The sequence below is a fragment of the Sinohyriopsis cumingii genome, unplaced genomic scaffold, assembly GCF_028554795.1.
Source record: "Sinohyriopsis cumingii isolate HCF-2022 unplaced genomic scaffold, ASM2855479v2 utg000873l, whole genome shotgun sequence".
Lineage (NCBI taxonomy): Eukaryota > Metazoa > Mollusca > Bivalvia > Unionida > Unionidae > Sinohyriopsis > Sinohyriopsis cumingii.
The window spans coordinates 2,971,791-2,985,996 of record NW_028315938.1 but is presented as its reverse complement, the minus strand read 5'-3'; the positions used below and the strand labels follow the sequence as shown (position 1 = coordinate 2,985,996).

The window sequence follows — 14,206 nt, the reverse complement described above, 5'->3', positions numbered from 1 at the left end:
CCCATATACAGACGGTTCAAAAGATGGAGACAAAGTTAGAGCCAAAATTTCAGCAACTCATGGTAGTGCCTAGAGCCGGTTAGATATATTAAACAGAGGCGTAAAGCTAATTTCCGTATGTCTCTCAATCCCTTGGTAAAACTACTATCCTGGGAGACCCTTGAGAGCCAAACGGGAAATTCTATGTTAAAACGATTCATAGGTTTAACATTTGGAATGGTAATATGTAGCCATACAGTTACTGAGTCTACGTGAATTTAACATTGCTGCAGGTTTACATTTTAATTCTGTTAAAATTGCCAATCCTATGTTAACATCACCCATAAGTGTAAAATATCAATGGTATTATAAAACCAACAGGAAATGTGTTATACTGGGGATTGTTGTAGGCCGTTTCCATGTCGAAAACATTTATTGAGGGAAATGTAATGCTAACATTGTTTTGGTTATAATCCATCACCTACCCCAGCAATCCAGCACCCGCTTCTCGATTATGATCAATCGCACACCATTACAATCCAGCAAATGCTACTTGATTACGATCCATCGTACACTCATACATTCCAGCACACAAGTTTTTATTACCACACACACACACACACACACACACACACACATTCCAGCACCTCTTTTTATTACGTTCGAAACTTAACACTTTCGATCCAAATACCCAACTACAATCCAATGAAAAGTGGAGGAAGTGTTTATATTAATACCTTCACACTCAAACACTAGCACAAATAGGGTGGGAAGCGTTTATATACACTACACCTACCTATCTTCCTACCAAACTGCCTACTTACCTACACACACACACACACACACATACATACATACATACATACATACATACATACATACATACATACATACATACATACATACATGATTCCGATACTACTTTCGGCCTATAGCAGAGTCGACCTATTAACGTTATTTGACCATAATGCATTCGGTCTACGCAACTCGGCATTTAATTTACTCTTCCCAATGTGTATACGACCAATTACATACTTGGCTCAATGTGTATACGACCACTTACATACTTGGCCCAATGTGTATACGACCAATTACATACTCGGCCCAATGTGTATACGACCAATTACATACTCGGCCCAATGTATGTACGACCAATTACATACTCGGCCCAGTGTGTATACGACCAATTACATACTCTGCACACGATTTATATAATATTAACGTAGATGAAATGTTCTTTATTAAATGGACATCTAATTTATTTTTAGTCTTTGTACGTTTCTTTGAATTGCCATATCTTTTTAGACTTTGTACTTTTCTTTGAATTATCATTTAGTTTGCAATAAAATAATAGGGAAAAATCATAATTCCAGATTAATTAACTTAAATGACGTATAATCAATATTTTGAAACTGTCATTGTCCTTCCGCTTTATTAATTGTTAATTGAGCTGAAGACACTACATGTCTACTTGTGATTGTAAACAACATGTCTACTTGTGATTGTAAACAACATGTCTAAACAACATGTCTACTTGTGATTGTAAACAACATGTCTACTTGTGATTGTAAACAACATGTCTACTTGTGATTGTAAACAACATGTATACTTGTGATTGTAAACAACATGTCTACTTGTGATTGTAAACATCATGTCTACTTGTGATTGTAAACAACATGTCTACTTGTGATTGTAAACAACATATCTACTTGTAATTGTAAACATCTGTTGACAAGGGTGAATCTGAAAACAATACCATCCCATACTATTTGTATCAAAAGTAAATATTTTCCAGCATTCTAACGTCTCTGTCCTTGTATGGTATATGTTAACTGAGTTAAATAGATATTTTGTTTTAAAAAATAAGCATGGAGACAAAGCAAACATGTCTAATTCTTATGTATTTATTTTTTTAAAGTTGTATCTTTCCCCCTTTATTTGACCTGTCTAACAGTAATTAAATAGTTTATTTATATAAATTCATTATCAGCAGTAAATATTCGATGTCCTCTTTTCTTGGTCCAATTTAAATGTACATGTCTACAGGATGAACACTTTTTTTGCATGGAACTTTTTTGAAAACATTTACGGTACCGATCATTCAACCAGGATTGAATTGCTTTGGTTAAGATATATTATTAAACTGTAGAATAAGAATGAGGCTACATGACCACGTTGTTGTACGCTTGAATTAACTCAACGAATAAACTGTTGATAAAAAATCAAAACATGCAATAGTTTTACTTTCTATTTCAGTGATCAATAACACTAAATTATTTGTATTTATTGTTCAAAGTTAAGGCCGATTTGGTTGATTTCGTAATGAAAATTGTATGGTCCGAATCTGTAATGGGCCGACTTCGTTATGGGCAGAGATCTCCAGTCACCAGATACATACATACATTCATACATACATACATACATACATACATACATACCTGCCGCGTACTTGGGAAGGACTATACAATTTTTGTTTTTCGAAATTGTAGTGTGGTTTAGGATTTATTTTCAAACGTTTATTATCGAGTTTTCTCAAGCTTTGGTTTGATGAAAATAGTGAACACGCTTGTTTTACATATAAACAGAACTAAGACGAGATTGTGATTGTTGTTGTTGTTGTAGGCTTTAAAGCCGTTTTTCAGCACAAGATAGGCTATACATGGCGGCCAGTATTAATGGTGGAGGAAGAACCTTGGAAATACCCAGAAAGAACCAAATCTCCAGAACGAACCACCAACGCTCGAGAAGCTACTGGCAAGCTTTCTCACATACCGACATTGGCCGAATCCGAGACTCGAACCCACGCAGACAGGTGAGATGGCAGTGATCCGTAACGGAGAGCGCTTTAGACCACTCACCCACTCGGGGCCCCACTTAATAGTGAACTCACCTTGTTTACATATAAAACACAATTAACACTTATAGAGAAGTTTCATTCGTAATAGCGAACAAGCTTGTTTTGCATACAAAAAGAGCTAAGACCTGTTGGGAAGTCGCATATTTTAATAGTGAACGCGCTTGTTTTACATGTAAAACAGAACTAAGACCTATACAGAAGTTTCCTATCTTAATAGTGAGCGCATCTGCTTTATGAACAAAACAGAACTAAGACTAATAAGAAAGTAGCTTAACTTACTAACGAACAATCTTTTCTACATAAATAACAAAGCTATGACCTATATGGAGCTCGCTTATGTTAACAGTTAACACTTTTTACATACAAAACAAATCTAAGATCAAGAGATAACTCGCTTATCCTAATATTAGGTGAACACGATTTATATACATATAAAAGAGAACTAAGTCCTATAGGACCGCTCCGGTGGCCTAGTGGTTAGAGCGTCCGCCTCGGATGTGGGAGGTCGTGGGTTCGATCCCCGGCCGAGTCATACCAAAGACTTACAAAAACGGTACTTACAGCTGCCTCGCTTGGCGCTCAGCATTAAGAGGTTAGTGTTAGGACTGGTCGGCCCGATGTCATGATAATGTGACTGGGTGGGACATCATGCTACATGTCTGCGGCATGATGCCCCAGTGCTAGACATCACTATAAACTGCCACATTGCAGACATCGTAGCGATATGACTGAAAAATTGTTAAAGCTACGTTACAAAAATCCAAATCACAAGTCCTATTGGGAAAACCGTATATCTTAATAGTGAATACGCTCATTTTACATACAAACTAGAACTAAGAAATAACCAGAATTCACATATCTTAACAGTGAACATGCTTGTTTGACATATAAAACAGAACTATGACCCATATGGAATTCGTTTCTCTTTACAGTAAACATGCTTGTTTGACATATAAAACAGAACTATGACCCATATGGAATTCGCATATCTTAACAGTGAACATGCTTGTTTGACATATAAAACAGAACTATGACCCATATGGAACTCGTTTCTCTTAACAGTGAACATGCTTGTTTGACCTATAAAACAGAACTATGACTCATATGGAATTCGCATATCTTAACAGTGAACATGCTTGTTTGACATATAAAACAAAACTATGACCCATATGGAATTCGCATATCTTAACAGTGAACATGCTTGTTTGACATATAAAACAGAACTATGACCCATATGGAATTCGTTTCTCTTAACAGTGAACATGCTTGTTTGATATATAAAACAGTAACTATGACCCATATGGAATTCGCATATCTTAGCAGTGAACATGCTTGTTTGACATATAAAACAAAACTGTGACCCATATGGAACTCATTTTTCTTAACAGTGAGCATGCTTGTTTGACATATAAAACAAAACTGTGACCCATATGGAACTCGTTTCTCTTAACAGTGAACAAGATTGTTTGACATACAAAAGAGAACTTAGTCCTATAGAGATGTCACATATATTAATACGGAACACGTTTGTTTTACGTTTAAAACTACACGGATGTCACATATCATAGCACGCCTCAAAACGTGTAAAGTCTTACCTTTGCATGTTATGTGGACGAGTTGTGTAACCATGGTGTACAAAGAGTCGAAGTTATCAACAGAGAACACGTAGGGGGAGCTGGAGGAGGAGGTTGCAATATCCCTTAGCTCTTGGTGTGACACCTGCTGGCCAATACCTGATATTTAACAAAGAATAAGGAAGATTCACAAATTATACATCGACTTTGATTTTCGGTGGAGGGATAGACTGAACGAGTGAGTTTGCTACAAATGAAGACTGGTGTCATTTTTGGACTATTTTAAAATTAATAATTCTTAGGAATATTTTTATTTGACATAATAATTATGTGGTTGTGATCTTAATAAAAATGAATGATTTTATTAGAATTCAATTCATTTTGATTTAGCGGATAAGTAGACACCATTTACTTATGGTCATGTTGTGTGGGTAAGTACCAGGTAGGACGATCAAAACCCCTTTCTTTATAGTTCTTCTTCCAACAGAGATATATCAACTGAGGTATTTTTTTCTTGATAATAAACACATTTACTTTAAAGAAATAATGACTTGGGAACTGTAACATTCAATGAATTATCCCACTTTCACTGTGTAACTATTGATGGGAACTGTAACATTCAATGAATTATCCCACTTTCACTGTGTAACTATTGATGGGAACTGTAACATTCAATGAATTATCCCACTTTCACTGTGTAACTATTGATGGGAACTGTAACATTCAATGAATTATCCCACTTTCACTGTGTAACTATTGATGGGAACTGTAACATTCAATGAATTATCCCACTTTCACTGTGTAACTATTGATAGGAACTGTAACATTCAATGAATTATCCCACTTTCACTGTGTAACTATTGATGGGAACTGTAACATTCAATGAATTATCCCATTTTCACTGTGTAACTATTGATGGGAACTGTAACATTCAATGAATTATCCCACTTTCACTGTGTAACTATTGATAACAGATTTTAATAACTAGATTTGATTTCATAGTGTATCCGGTTTATTTAGCAAATACTTGACGTGTCGCATACTGGTCAAATTTAGAATGGTAGCATTCCTTACCTTGGATTTACACTTACCGATCGCAGCAATGCCTTCGGGACTAAATTTCTTCAGATTCACTGCTTCCTGTTTTGTTTTCTCTCTGTATGTTGACATTCCGTCAGTGATTACAAAAACAAACACTCTTGCCCGTTTTCCGTTTGGTCGTCGTCTTTGTCTTGAACTAACAGCGATTTCTTTCGCTTTCTGTAGAGCTTTGTCCGTTCGAGTTATTCCTGGCCTGAATTTTATGCTCTTGATTGCTGCATTGAGAGTTACATTATTATCGTGGGCAGTCAAATTAAACTCAACAAGGGCCTCGGAGGAAAACGTGATGACGCTGATTTGGGTGTCGTTAGGACCTATCAAGACGTGGTCTGTGAAATTGGATAAAAAGTCAAGCTGTTTCATGAAGTTTTGCTCCGTCTGACTGACTGAAGAGTCCAGGAGAAAAATCATGTCTGCAGGTTGAGGGTGACATATGCCTGTCACGGAAGGAAATAAGTGATAAATTATTAATTCACGTCTTTTGACATATACCAACAGTTCAAAAGAACGTAAACAGAAAGCTTTACAGAGTTATGTGAAAGTCAATGTATATTACCAAGTCCATTCCCTTGTCACGGAATTGTATAAATCCCTTTATTTATTAAATACATGTACTCGGGTTTCGTTTTTTGTATACAATAATACCCGAGGGTGATTTATGGATATTGTACAATATTTAGAAACAGTGAGTTCGGCTCATCCTATGCCACACGTGCGAAGTGCTTTCGATAGGAAAACTTATTCATCAAGCGCACATGAGTTATTTATGTATTTCTATGTATATTATAGGTTATAACTATTGTACTACCACATTTATTTTTGTATATCTTCTATGTGACTCCGGCTTGCGTAGTGTAATGCAAATATTTTCTATTCTTGTATGTGACTTAACAGGAGATCTATATTAGCAATAAAGTTGCATTTTATTAAGAAACGTTTAGTACCATAGGATTCTTATCGGACACAGGTAGGTTCACTTCTGAACATGTTTATTGCTTTGTAATGTTGTGCCGATAATGTAATTTGTATAGCTTACCGGATATAACGTCATTACGTGTTATCGTATATGCCCGTGTCATTCATAGTACATGTATTAGATCTAATTTCAGCTGATCAGAGTCGACGAGGTACCACATGTAGAGCTGACCATAGTTAGTTGACCGTAGTAGCTGTAAAGCTGACCATAGCAACCGTAGTGCTGAATGAACAGTGTGTTGCTGGTTGAGTAGCAGTGGATCGAGCGTTGCTGACCGATTGGTGGGCGCTGATTGCTTGATTGACCAAGGAATTGAACGGTGGTCGGTGACTACTTTGTAATGCTGACTGCTTGATTGACCAGTGTGACTGGTAGCTGACGGCTTGATTGACCAGTGTGACTGGTAGCCACGTATGCTAGGGATGGATTGTTTTGTGTAACTCCATACATATTATATTTCAGCCGTGGGCTAATATTGGGGTTGTTTGTTATACCCAGTGCTTTGGGAGTGTTAAGATACTTTGTATGATATCTGTCCCATCGTTTCATAATTGTACTACTGGAGTAAAGTACATAAGTTTTACTGTTTGAGTAAAACACATCATTCTTAGTCGTGTAAAATTACTGTAAATCATTAACCTTTGTCCTTGTACTATGTAAGGTCATTTACTTGTATTCACATAATGTTACATTATTAAATTCGTGCAGATTGTGTTGATTTTGTCCAATATTTAGATCTTATACACGCAATTATTAAATCATAATTCTTTTTCCATTTGAGTCATTCATCAATACACATTGTAGTTGTATCACCATAAAAAGTGTTCTGCTATAAATCCGAAATCCAACCCGGTTATCTTGTTACACCCCTCATCAAAGATGGATGTTGATCTCATTATAACTGTGATCTACTCCCAAGGATACATTGCTGCTATGCGCTCAGTTTAGCTCACCATGATGGAAGCTGAGTTTATTATATGGCTCTGCTTCCCAAGTGTGCTATGGGTTGTATGTGGTGCGTCTTGTCTGATTATAAACGGTTGTCCGACAACATGGTATGATTCCTAGTTTTATAGTTTGCTGATAACACCATATCCGTATATCCATTCTTATGTATGCTTAATAGCTATTTTAACATGTGTGCCAGGAGTCAGATTAAAAATATATATCGACACATTCTGTTGTCTTTTTCTCTACAAATAAATTGACAGAACCTATGCTCTACAAATAAATTGACAGAACCTATGCTCTACAAATAAATTGACAGAACCTATGAAGTCCAAAATGTATGGTATTTAGTGTATGTACGCTTTGCACTGTCTGTATAGATGCTTCCCTGATTTCCTTCATTTCTGATTGTTTCATTTTCATGCGGCCCAACGTATACTGTCATAAATATCTATTGTTCAGACACTTATATAGTATATACAGATTTTGAAATATCACGAGCGTTCATTCATACACCACACAGACGGAAAATAATAAACTTTAAAGAAACTTTACCGATTTTGAAATATCACGGGCGTTCATTCATACACCACACAGACGGAAAATGTATACTTTAAGGAAACTTCGTTGAAGGAAAACCCAAATCATGATATCCACAATTTCCAACCTATTTCACAAAGATCCTCATAGAACCCGGGTGGACATAAGCATCGGAAGAAGTTTACATGGTCCTCGCAGGTTCCACCGTTTTGACAGGGGCCACTGGCACACTCGTTATAGTCTGGAAAAAGAGAATTATACCATTGAGACCGCGGAGAAATGTTCAGTCATCCGTGAATCAGCAAATAATACTGTTTTGTGTGGACAAAATCAGTAAGCAAAAGAATTAATTATACCAGGAGAGAATTAGAAAATGCAAAGGTACTCTGTTACAAAGGAGTTTGATTATGCCATGGGGAACAATGCAAAGGTACTCTGTTACAAAGGAGTTTAATTATGCCAGGGCGAACAATGCAAAGGTACTCTGTTACAAAGGAGTTTGATTATGCCAGGAGGAACATTGCAAAGGTACTTTGTTACAAAGGAGTTTGATTATACCATGGGGAAAAATGCAAAGGTGCTCTGTTACAAAGGAGTTTGATTATGCCAGGGCGAACAATGCAAAGGTACTCTGTTACAAAGGAGTTTGATTATGCCAGGGGGAACAATGCAAAGGTACTGTTACAAAGGAGTTTGATTATGCCAGGGGGGACAATGCAAAGGTACTCTGTTACAAAGGAGTTTGATTATGCCAGGTGGAACAATGCAAAGGTAATTACCTAGATTTACACTTAAATTTTTCAATCTATCGTAGTTATTTCTGTACACATCCTTGTCACCTCCATAATATTAAATGCTTAACATAACAACGATGTAGCCTGTGTAATATGACTAATTATGCTTCACGTCTGGCCTGTATAATGTGAATAATTATGCTTCACGTGTAGCCTGTGTAATGTGAATAATCATGCTTCACGTGTAGCCTGTGTAATGTGAATAATTATGCTTCACGTGTAGCCTGTGAATAATTATGCTTCACGTGTAGCCTGTGTAATGTGAATAATTATGCTTCATGTGTAGCCTGTGTAATGTGAACAATCATGCTTCACGTGTAACCTGTGTAATATAAATCGTGCTTGTGTAACTTGTGTGTAGCCCGTGCAATGTGAATACTCATACTTCACATGTAGCCTGTGTAACGTGGATAGTCATGCTTTACGTATAGTCTGTGTAATGTGGATAGTCAGGCTTCTAGTGTAGGCTGTGTAATGTGGATAGTCAGGCTTTACACGTAGCCTGTGTAATGTGGGTAGTCATGCTTTACGTATAGTCTGTGTAATGTGGATAGTCAGGCTTCTAGTGTAGGCTGTGTAATGTGGATGGTCAGGCTTTACATGTAGCCTGTGTAATGTGGATAGTAATGCTTTACATGTAGCATGTGCAATGTGGATAGTCAGGCTTTACATGTAGTCTGTGCAATGTGGATAGTCAGGCTTTACATGTAGTCTGTGCAATGTGGATAGTCAGGCTTTTCATGTAGCCTGTGTAATGTGGATAGTCATGCTTTACATGTAGCCTGTGTAATGTGGATAGTCAGGCTTCACGAGTAGCCTGTGTAATGTGGATAGTCAGGCTTCACGAGTAGCCTGTGTAATGTGGATAGTCAGGCTTCACGAGTAGCCTGTGTAATGTGGATAGTCAGGCTTCACGAGTAGCCTGTGTAATGTGGATAGTCAGGCTTCACGAGTAGTCTGTGTAATGTGGAGAGTCAGGCTTCACATGTAGCCTGTGTAATATGGATAGTCAGTCTTTACATGTAGTCTGTGTAATGTGGATAATCAGGCTTTACATGTAGCCTGTGTAATGTGGAGAGTCAGGCTTCACGAGTAGCCTGTGTAATGTGGATAGTCAGGCTTTACATGTAGCCTGTGTAATGTGGATAGTCAGGCTTTACATGTAGCCTGTGTAATGTGGATAGTCATGCTTTACATGTAGCCTGTGTAATGTGGATAGTCATGCTCTACATGTAGCTTGTGTAATGTGGATAGTCATGCTCTACATGTAGCTTGTGTAATGTGGAGAGTCAGGCTTTACATGTAGCCTGTGTAATGTGGATAGTCATGCTTTACATGTAGCCTTTGCAATGTGGATAGTCAGGCTTTACATGTAGCCTGTGGGATGTGGATAGTCATGCTTTACATGTAGCCTGTGTAATGTGGATAGTCAGTCTTTACATGTAGCCTGTGTAATGTGAATAGTCATGCTTTACATGTAGCCTGTGTAATGTGGATAGTCATGCTTCACGAGTAGGCTGTGTAATGTGGATAGTCAGGCTTCACGAGTAACCTGTGTAATGTGGATAGTCAGGCTTTACATGTAGCCTGTGTAATGTGGATAGTCATGCTTCACGAGTAGCCTGTGTAATGTGGAGAGTCAGGCTTCACATGTAGCCTGTGTAATATGGATAGTCAGTCTTTACATGTAGTCTGTGTAATGTGGATAATCAGGCTTTACATGTAGCCTGTGTAATGTGGAGAGTCAGGCTTTACATGTAGCCTGTGTAATGTGGATAGTCATGCTTTACATGTATCCTGTGTAATGTGGATAGTCATGCTCTACATGTAGCCTGTGTAATGTGGAGAGTCAGGCTTTACATGTAGCCTGTGTAATGTGGATAGTCATGCTTCACGAGAAGCCTGTGTAATGTGGATAGTCATGCTTTACATGTAGCCTTTGCAATGTGGATAGTCAGGCTTTACATGTAGCCTGTGTAATGTGGATAGTCAGGCTTTACATGTAACCTGTGTAATGTGGGTAGTCAGGCTTTACATTTAGCCTGTGTAATGTGGATAGTCAGTCTTTACATGTAGCCTGTGTAATGTGGATAGTCATGCTTTACATGTAGCCTGTGTAATGTGGATAGTCATGCTTTACATGTAGCCTGTGTAATGTGGATAGTCAGGCTTTACATATAGCCTGTGTAATGTGGATAGTCAGGCTTTACATGTAGTCTGTGTAATGTGGATAGTCATGCTTCACGAGTAGCCTGTGTAATGTGGATAGTCAGGCTTCACGTGTAGGCTGTGTATTATGAATAATCATGCTTCACTTGCTTGATTAACTAGGTAATTATGAATCCAGAAGTGGACAGACATTGATGTACATATGTCATAATTAGTACTGAAGATGACGTGAATTGGTTAATGACAGGAGACTGGTCTCGTACTTAGTACTGATGAAGTGAATTGGTTAATGACAGGAGACTGGTCTCGTACTTAGTACTGATGAAGTGAATTGGTTAATGACAGGAGACTGATGAATATTCTAAATATATCCACTCATTTCTCTCAAAGTGTGACAGAGTTTGCCTTGCATTATACACCTACACCGATTCGGATCACTCTATGAAACTAAGTAACGTCATCTTGATATGACGACAGGTTTTGCGGTCTTCGGTATCTCCAGCTGTTTACATTTGACAAAATGATATTTCATCGGCGTGTAAAAACAATTTCAAGTTTACAACACATACTTTGTGCTAAATTAAATGTTTCTTCTTCGATTTAATGATGTCAAACTCGGAGCGACCATTGCATATTATACTATTACCTTTCTTCGTCAAGCATCTATGGAGACATACGAACTCTGATTCAGCCATGCTTGCATTTGACCGACTATGTCGGTAAATGTAAGGAAACTTTATCTTTGCAGGAGAAGAAAGGATTCTAATTAGTATAATTTAATAATAAATTTCCGATCTTAATAAAGTATTGATCATTATTTTGGATTTCGACTGGAACAAAATAGATAATTTCCAAAATGTACAAGGGTTTGAAAATTTCATGTACAATCCCTACCGATGTTGATCTATTACATCTTCTCGGTATAGGTAAACACAATTCAGTTATAATTTATTTTGTATTGTAAGATTAATGCAGAACAACAACAATCAAGTTATTAATATAAAGTTACTATTTACTGTTAACTTGTGCTGGACATTGATTTAAACCTCATTCTATTTATATAATATTATCAATACTTTAGGTAAAGGTGTTGGGTTAAGTAGTAATGAGACACTGTGTGTCGTTTTCTTGTTGTAACTTAATTTCGTCAGACTAAGAGGTTACCCCTGAGTAAGGATCCACATTTTTCTTTAATTTAGAATGTTTCTCCTTTTGCAGATTTAGTCATCTCTTTTATTTATAAAAGATTATAAAATTTCCAAAGGTATAACAAATTTTGAGTTAATGTTAGTCTATTCGCGTTAAAATAGGTCGGTACTTATTCATTGTGAGTTCTTTTTCACCCTTGTCTTTGTTTGTTCATTTCCACCGTATGGGCTTTTCTGTTGTTCTTTCGCAGACCTGTTCACATCGCGTAGCGCCTTGTGACATAGCCCTGCGACGTCTGTGTAACTTACTTCACCCATATGGTGGTTCCCTGTTACCCTTAGTCTATGTTATGTATACAGTATATATATAAAAAACACACAAAAAACCAAAAGACGAAGCATTTTTATTAAAATTCAAAAATAGATCTTTCCCTTTCCTTCCCCTCTTTCCCTTTTTCTCCTTCTTTTTTTCTTCCCTTTCTCTCCCAATTTTTTTTATTTTTTTTAAAAATCGAGATTTTGATTAGGACAGTCCACACACTGGTTATCCTTTGTTCGTCCCGGTATAAAGTCCTACTCTGTCCTCCATAAAATGAGATGTGAGATAGAGGCTCCAGCCCGTACGTGGGCGATAAAACAAATCTCCCCCTTCCCCTAGTATAGTGTTATTTTGAGAGATTATATGTATTTATTTAATTTTTATGAAGAATATCAGTTATTGTGTTTCGTATTTTTGATACTATGAGATGAGAGATGCGGACCGGGATCCAGCTCGCCTTTGCGTTACTTGCCCCTAATGGGCAGTATTACTGAAAATCCTCCCTCATCTCCCACTCTTTATCGAAAATTATATTTTTTAATTTTATATTTTGATTTATTTTTTTATTACTTTTTTTTGTTGTATTTTTTATATAGGCAAGAAGTTTGTTGTTTCATCCGTTATTTTATAATTTTTATCACCTGGCCACAGGAAATCATTGCTATTACGTAATCAATTATTTTTAAGACCACTTTATTTTAATACTCCACATCTATATATAGTATATTGTTTCTTTGATATTTGTATTTTTTGCATATTTCCCTAAATAGCAGTATCCTATTATTTTTTGTTTTATCACATTGTTCTATCGTATGTAATTTCGTCAAGTTCGCTGTTTTACATAAAGTTGTTGTTGAATTTAATTACAGTGGCGTGCGCACAACTGTGCATGTGCCACTTTTTTCTGACTGCACCGCAGCCTGCCATTTGTTTCTGGGGAAGGGAATGGTGCCACCTACCCCAGGCTTTTATGGGTTCAAGGAATCCTGATAGTTTGGTCTCAGTCTATGGGTCCATAAAGGTCTCTTACAGTTGAATGGTTGGCTGTTATTAGTGGGATGGAGAGCTCGGGAACGGTCATGGTTGCTTCACATCGTTGGTTTCTTGTTGCATTTGCCTGGTGTTTCTTGGGGGGGGGGGCCTCAAAATGTTCTAAAAGTGGGGGGTCTGTGCTGTTTATAGAGGTTGTTAGTAGAAATCAAGTATGAAGAGAGATTTTCAAGGTTATTATGGTATTACTAGTCGAGGTGTTTAGGTGTTTAGGGTGTGCTTCCTACGTTATGTTATTCATAAGTTTTTCGATGTTGCCTCTTTAAGTTATTTATTTATTAATGTTTTTAGAGATTGAATGTTATTTATACTTTATCTAGCAAGAGACCGGAGTCCTAGCCGATTACACGGTTCGTTAAGGACATCTAGAACATCCGATTTTGCGGTTTCCTTACTTTTTGATAGGTGCTTCGTAAGTGAATTATTTATTAATATTTTTTATAAAATTGAATGATATGTTATGGGTTTTTATGTGGGGGCTTCTAAATTTATTTAGCTAGTTACTGGGTCTTTTGTTTTTATGGGGATAGTAATTATATTTTGTTCCTAAGTCCTGCTGAGTCTATGAAATTATTTATATACTTACATGCTGATTGTTTATTTTTATTAGATTCCATAAGTAACTCTGGGTATGTGTGTGGTGATCCAATCCCTTTTTGGTTTTTGATAAATATTTTCCTAGCGGGTTGATATTTTGGGCATATATTGAATACGTGGTGTAGATCTTCGGTGGTGTGGCAGTTAAAGCAGT

At 36.9% G+C, this 14,206-nt stretch overlaps 1 protein-coding gene across 3 annotated transcripts in view; it reads right to left on the bottom strand.

Moving 5' to 3' along the window:
* Positions 1-14,206, bottom strand: part of LOC149773170 (matrilin-1-like) — a 160,772-nt gene that overhangs the window by 64,204 nt on the left and 82,362 nt on the right. For all 3 annotated transcript variants that reach the window (XM_089946733.1, XM_089946731.1, XM_089946732.1), the window contains 3 exons: positions 8,103-8,216; positions 5,502-5,948; positions 4,432-4,569 (listed from right to left, as the gene is read on the bottom strand). In XM_089946733.1, coding sequence (XP_089802859.1) covers positions 4,432-4,569; positions 5,502-5,948; positions 8,103-8,216 — 699 coding nt within the window. The remainder of the gene's footprint in view (positions 1-4,431; positions 4,570-5,501; positions 5,949-8,102; positions 8,217-14,206) is intronic.